At 46.8% G+C, this 7,500-nt stretch overlaps 1 protein-coding gene across 2 annotated transcripts in view; it reads left to right on the forward strand.

The window, feature by feature from the left end:
* Positions 1–7,500, forward strand: part of mpp7a (MAGUK p55 scaffold protein 7a) — a 127,181-nt gene that overhangs the window by 54,948 nt on the left and 64,733 nt on the right. For both annotated transcript variants that reach the window (XM_053639309.1, XM_053639310.1), the window contains exon 5: positions 2,976–3,056. In XM_053639309.1, the coding sequence (XP_053495284.1) occupies positions 2,976–3,056 (81 nt within the window). The remainder of the gene's footprint in view (positions 1–2,975; positions 3,057–7,500) is intronic.

Here is a 7,500-nt window from a genome sequence, read left to right on the forward strand (position 1 = left end):
AATGAGGGAGACAGATGGGAGAGAGAGGAAGAAAGATGGGAGAGAAGGGGAGAGAGAATTGGGAAGGGCAGGGAGTGAGAGAGAGACACGCATACAAAGACAAAGGGAGAGATGGGGAGAGAGAGAGAGAGAAGGACGAGGAGAGAGAACGACAGAAGACAAAAAGACAGGGAGCTAAAGGGACAGGGTGGATGGGGGGGAGAGAGATGGAGGGTATGAGAGAGAGGAAGAAAAATGGGAGAGACAGACAAGAGGCAGGGAGACCGAGAGAGACAGGGGGAGAGAGTAACGGGCACAAAGAGAAAGGGAGAGAGCGAGAGACGAACGACGAAGGGAGAGACAGATGGCTAGAGAGAGAGAGAGCAAGAAAGACAGGGAGAGACGTGGAACTAGAGAGAAAGAGAAGAAGACAGGACACTGAAGAGAGAGGGTAAGACACGGTGAGAAAGAGAGAGAGATCGGGAGCTGGAGAGACGGACGACAGGAAGATGGGGGAGAGGGAATAAGAGACAGGGAGATGTAATTTAAGTACATCACAGTGCTGTGTTTTGAAGTACGGTTACAGTGTGACTAGAGCTGCTGCTGTAGAAGATTCATCAACACCTTCTGACCAATCAGGATGCAGAATTCAGATGCTTTATGTCCAGTATCTGTAGGTGTTTTCCTGCTCGCAGATACGATCGGCCATTTGTTTTTTTTTGTGTGTAATATCGTTTTTTTTCTCGTGCGTGATTACCCACGTGTTCGTCTTTCCATTTCTTCTAAGCCACACGGAGAGGAACTCGATGCTTTGATGTATTTCTGTTTCCTGCCCTCTCTCTCTTCTCTTCCCGGCCTGCTGACGGAGGGCAGGCGGCCATCTTGTGTTCCTGTAAATCCTGGCCTACTGTATTTCCGGATCCTTGTCGAATGCTGACCCTGAGATTTACACCTTTCCTTTAGTGGGCCGAACAGTCCCGCACCGGGATAGTCTGATATGTGTAGAAGTGCACGTGTGTGTGTGTGCGTGAGGTCCATCAAAGCTACCAAATTACAATGTCACCCGCCTCCACCCCCCCGTCGTTTCTGTAGCCGGATCACCTTTCGAACGAGCCGCGCGACAGCGTTTCGAGCTCCGCAGCTGCTTCGATGCCGCTGCAGCTCATTTCAGTGTTAAGTTTCGCTAATGGACCTGCAATTTATAGCGTGACATAAAATGACGTTTTAACCTCCGTCTGGCCCGGGATGCCGTCTAGAACCGGCACAGCAGGTGGGCCGTACTAATGTTCATTTCATAAATGTGCACACACACACACACACACGCGCGCACGCGCGCACACATTTCGCAATTCTTATTCAGTCAGAAGGCATAAATATTAACGCAGTAACAAGAGAAAGGTGCACGCTCGCTCACGTGTTCGTCTCGTCTTCGCCGAAGCACGGCCTGAGGCGCAGGTCCGTGTTTGTCCACAGGATGGCAGTAAAGAAATTCATCCAGCCTCAGGAGCGATGCAGAGTGTCCTCGTATCCTCCTGCAGCGTGCGGTGAGAGGTGAGCCTGAAGTGAGATGGAGGGACACGTTAATAAGAAAATGCCGTCACGTGACACGCTGATCACGGTATTAACATTTTAACAACTTAAAATAAATGTTCAGTTAAAAAATAAAACCCCTCCCAAAAAAAACATACCAGTAGATGGGTGTGAAAAAAGATGAGCGTCCGTAGGTGTGTATGAGAGTGTGTATGTGTGGTTCCCTGCGATAGACGGGTGTCCCATGACGTATTCCTGCCTCAGGCCTTGCGGGATAGGACTCCGGATCCAGCACGACCCCGACCCGGGTAAAGCGCTTACTGAAGACGCATGAATGACTGAATATATAGATACGGCGCTGAATCGTGTGACTTGTGTCCTCTGTGTCACTGTAGATTCAGAGAACTCTCATTTCATCACTCTTTCACAACAGAAAGAGAGAAAGAGAAAGCCAAAAAAAAAAACATGGAGTTAAAGAGACAGGGTGTGCGTGTGAGGGAGAGAAAGAAAAAGACCGAGGGTAAGAGAGAGAGAGAGACGGACAGAGACGGAGCTAGTGTGAAAGAGAAAAAGACAGGGTGCTAAAGAGATGGAGGGTAAGACAGAGGGAGAAACTGAGAGACAGATGGGAGAGAGAGAGTGGCAGTGAGAGAGAATGGGAGAGGTGGAGGGAGTGCAGGGTGAGAGAGAGAGACCAGGAGAGAGCGACAGACACAGAGAAAGGGAGAGATGGGGGGGAGGGAGAGAGAGAGAGAGGTGAAGACAGTTAGACAGACAACAAAGGGAGAGAGTGTGTGAGAGAAAGGTAAAGGGTAAGCGAGAGAGATTGTGAAAGATATAGGGTGAGAGAGAGACAGGAGCTAGAGTGAAAGAGAAAAAGACAGGGTGCTAAAGAGATGGAGGAGAGGACAGAGGGAGAGAGAGAATGGGAGAGAGGTGGAGGGAGGGTAGGGAGAGACACACAGGGAGAGACAGGAGAGTGGGAGAGAATGACAGACAAAGAGAAAGGGAGAGAGAGATAAGCACAGTTAGACAGACAACAAAGAGAGAGAGAGTGTGAGAGAAAGGTAAAGGGTAAGACAGAGTGAGGGAGAGAGACACACATGGAGCTAAAGAGATGGGGGGGGGGGAGAGAGAGAGACAGTGAGAGAATAGGGAGGGGCAGGAAGAGAGGGAGATGACCACAATGACAGGGAGAGAGACGAAGGAAGAGACTGATGGAGAGAGATGGACACACAGACAGACAAGGCAAGAGACAGATGGTGAGAGAGAATAGGGAGAGGCAGGGAGAAAAAGAGAGAGAGAGGGAGAGACGACACTTAGAGATACAGAGACAAATTAAATCTGTCCAGGAACATAGCAGACACAAGTGGCCATTTTCCCTCCTCACTGATCATAAGGTATACATGATGCATGTTCTCCTGCGTCACCAACCAGCTCTGTCTCTGTCTCCGACTCTGTCTCAGGTGTCTGATGAGCTCCAGACGAAACCTCTGAGTGCAGACATCACCGAGCTGCTGAAGCTGCTATCGAAACCTCATGTTAAGGTAAAGTTAACATATTAACCCTTTCGGTCTCACCCACAGCTCACGTGTTGCTCTCGTTCCCGTTCCTGCTCTCGCTCTCATTCCCGTTCCTGCTCTCGCTCCCGTTCCTGCTCTCGCTCTCGTTCCCGTACCTGCTCTCGCTCCCGTTCCTGCTCTCGCTCCCGTTCCTGCTCCCGTTCCCGTTCCTGCTCTCGTTCCTGTTCCCGCTCTCGCTCCCGTTCCCGTTCCCGCTCTCGCTCCCGTTCCCGTTCCTGCTTTCGCTCCCGTTCCCGTTCCTGCTCTCGCTGCTGTTCCTCAGCGTCTGGGAAACGTAAAGCACAAGCAGATGGCCACCGTGGGCCTGAATGGCGTCTCTGTGCCTTACAGTAACTGTATCGCTCTCAATTACGGCTGGAAACCATCAATTTGCTGCGAGCAGACATAAATCAGATCCCACTGCACACACCTCCCCTTTAACAGCGTCTTTATGATTCACACGTGCAGAAACACATTTCAGTCACGTCTCACTGATCCTGACAGCGACGAAAGCAGCAATTATGGTTTCCTCATTCCCACTGTTTAGTTTGTGTACTTCCATCTGAAGCTGCTCACAGGTGGTGTTTCAGAGCGATCACTGGACAAATGCGCAAGCTTGAGGGTTTATTCACAAAAAGTGTATATATATATAAATATATATATATATTGCAAATCAGGTTTATTGTCAAAAAGTACAGACTTTCAGCTGTTTGCAATGAACATGTCAAACAAAAGCAATTGAAATAGTTCAACACAACAAATGCCTTAAGTGGTGAAATTCCCCCATTGGCCTTACTCTATCATGGCCCCCTTAATAATCCCCATCTCTGACTTGTCTACATCACTCTCTCCTCTCCACTAATAGCTGGTGTGTGTTGGGCGTTTTGGTGCACTATGGCTCCCGTCACATCATCCAGGTGGAAGCTACACACTAGTGGTTGTTGATGAGATTCCCCCGGTACTATGTAAAGCGCTATGTAAATGTAAGGAATTATTATTATTATTATTATTATTATTATTATTATTATTATTATTATTTATAACCCCTCGAGTGACTGCAAAAGACCTGCGGCAAGACCTGGTGTAACAGGCACGGAGGTTTCAGTGAGCACAGTAAGGAGCGTACTAAAGGCAGAAGGTTTCCATGCCAGAACTCCAAGATTTACACCACTACTGACCCAAAAGCACAAGAAAAGTCACTCAAAATCATATAAATAAGCCACAGAAGTTTTGGGATTCTGTTCTGTGGACCGATGGAACAAAACTGGAACTTTTCTGCACGATGGATCAGCGGTACGTCTGGAGGAAGAAGAATGAAGAAGGAACACTCTGTCCACAGTCGAGCATGGTGGAGGCTCGGTGATGCTCTGGGGCTGCTTTGTATCGTCTGGCACTGGAAACCTGCAGCGCGTGGAAGGCGAGATGGATTCACTGAAGTATCAGGAAATCCTAGGAGAAAATCTCATAGCGTCTGTGAAGAAGCTGAAGCTCGGGCATCACTGGATCTTCCAAGAGGACAATGATCCCAAGCGTACCTCAAATTCCACCAAGGCTTGGTTGCAGGAGACGTTCTGGAAGATTCTACCGGACCATCACAGTCACCTGACTTCAATCTCATAGAAAATCTCTGGTGGGATTTGAAGAAGGCGGCTGCAGCACACAAACCCAAGAATATTACTGAACTGGACTCCATTGCTCATGAGGAACGGGAGAAGATTCCTCAGGAACGTTTCCACAAGCTGGTGTCTGGCTCTGCATCTCATTTGCAGCAGGTCATAACAGTAAAACTCTGCTCCACTAAGTACTAAAGATGCTCACCATGAAGGCGGTGAATAATTCTGAGACTGGAGAAGTCATTATAAGTTGCATTTTCAGTTGAATTTGGTGAAACCACTTGAAGTATTCAGTGTGTTGAACTATTTCAGTTGCTTTTGTTTGATTTGAAATTCTGACAGTAAACCTGCTCTGCACTGGGGGTTCAGTCATTCTGATTGCAGCTGTGTGTGTATACAGTGAAGACATTTGGGTTTGAGATCAATATTTAGCGATTGGACGCTAAACTGAAACGATTCGTTGCTGAATTGTATAAATAAGTATAACTTTTTGGCTCTTGGTCAGAGTTTATCCAGAGCCGCATCCACCAGGTTTTCCTGTTGCGAAAAAATTATTGCAAAAAAAAAAATAAATAAAAAGACAACGAAGTGACCCGAGGGCTTTGCAGTGTTGAGAAGATGACAATCTGGCCTTTTAGAAAAGCGTCGATTTATAGAAGAGATCGTGTCTGTATTCAACCCTTTTTTTTTTTTTTTTTTTGTATTTAACCCTGAACTTTTTCAGTACACTGGCGGTCCATTCCGCCGATGGAACTGAAAACGACTTATCAGACGTTTTCAATCAGGATAGACACATGAATTATTTTCTCGCCGCTCGTCTGTTATAAGACGAGTCAGGACTCCGTTGGGTTTCTGTGTGTAGAGTATTGTGACTCTGTGTTCAGCTGCTGGTGAGCAGTGGGAGAGGAAAGAGAAAGGGGGGGTGTGTGAGCCTCGTGCTGGGCAAACCGAGATAAAAACAGACACCACGACTAAAGGAAAACCCCGTATACAACTTCCACAATCACATTATAGCATTTTACCAAGCCTACTAGGTTTAAAACAAATAAGAGATACTTATGAAAATGTGAAAATCCTTAACACCCTGAGTGTCTACTTTTAATATGAGGTATTAAATACAGCTGTGGAGCGTGACATCACAAATAAATTCACGGGCAAACCCAAAATGGGCGTAAATAATAATAAAAAAAAGATAAGATTTAGAGCTCGTGGGGGGGGAGGGGGGAGTTTTTTGGGTATTACTCACTAGGTTAGCCTCGTAGCGCCAGTGTAAATCTGTAGACGCAAACCTCACACAGCGAACACTGTCCTGCCTGATGTTTCTTTATTCTTTATAAATCCTCCGCTGCATTGACTTTGGACTAGAAAAGCAGGCTGTGTGTCTTTCTCTGGGTTATTATATTATAGTTCTAACTCGCTTTAAAAACAGTGTTAGTGTTGGTGCTTCTGCTTATGTGATTCTCAGCCCCACACACACACACACACACACACACACACACACACACACACACACACACACACACACACACAGGGGGAGTGTTGATAAGCGTGTCCCGTCAGCAGCACCATGTTTCAGAAAGCCTCTGTGCCAGCACACGGTGCCACGCCGAGCCGCAAAAACCCCGACTTCACCCTCGGCAGTGAGAGAAAAGCGAACAGACCGAGAAACGCTCGGTTACCGCGCTGACACTCGCATAATATTTTCTCTGTAATATTTTATTCAGTCTGTTGTGTTATACGCTCTGCTGCTGCTGAGTGTTTGCACTTGCTAAGAGGGCAGATGTGTTATCGTGCGCAGAGGGGAATCCAGGTCACGGTGAGAACCATAACATCCCTGTGTTTAGATGAAAAAATCGGATAAAATGACACTATCGTACGCAGTCCGATCAGATATTAATTCATGAGACGCCAGTGACATGTTTCAACAGTTTCAATGAAAGTTACAGCTGAGTGTTAAGCACTGACACTGGAGACTCCTTCCATAACTCTTACTCCCTACTGTGAGAAAAAGCTACCATGTCGACGATTACACACTAACCCCCTCCCTTTTAAATAAGGAAGGAAGCTGCTCTTAAATAAGGAATTTAAATGATAGTTATTGAAGCAGAAAAGTTATCCAATACCAACTGGGCCTGTGTGAAAATGTATTCGCCCCCGTAGTTACTCAGCCGGACTAGACGCAACCAGGCCTGATCACTGCAAACCCTGTTCAATCACATCTACACTTCAATAGAACTTTTTCAGCAGCAGGAAGTTGGGTAAAAGGTCTTACTCAGTAACACACTACGCCAAAGCTGAAGGAAATTCCAGAACTGATGAGGAAGAAGGTGATTGAAAGACATCAGTCTGGGAAGGGTTAGAAAGATATTTCAAAGGCTCTGGGACTCCAAAGAACCACAGCGAGAGTCGTCATCTCCAAATGGAAAAACTCAGCACAGTAGTGAACCTTCCCAGAAGTGTCCGACCTTCCAAAATTCCTCCAAGAGCACAGCGACGACTCATCCAGGAAGTCACAGAAGAGCCAAGGACAACATCAAAGGACATACAGGCCTCTCTAACGTCAATAAAGGCCACTGTTCATGACTCCACTATCAGAAAGACACTGGGGGAAAATGTCCTCCATGGAAGAGTGGTGAGGTGAAAACCACTGCTGACCCAGAAGAACATTAAGACTCATCTGAATTTCACCAAAACACACCTTGATGATCCTCAAACCTTTTGGGAGAATGTTCTGTGGACTGATGAGTCGAAAGTGGAACTGTTTGGAAAACAGTTTTCAATTTTCTGGCAGGTACTTTTTCACAGCACCGTATCAG

The sequence above is a fragment of the Ictalurus furcatus genome, chromosome 13, assembly GCF_023375685.1.
Source record: "Ictalurus furcatus strain D&B chromosome 13, Billie_1.0, whole genome shotgun sequence".
NCBI classification, from domain to species: Eukaryota; Metazoa; Chordata; class Actinopteri; order Siluriformes; family Ictaluridae; genus Ictalurus; species Ictalurus furcatus.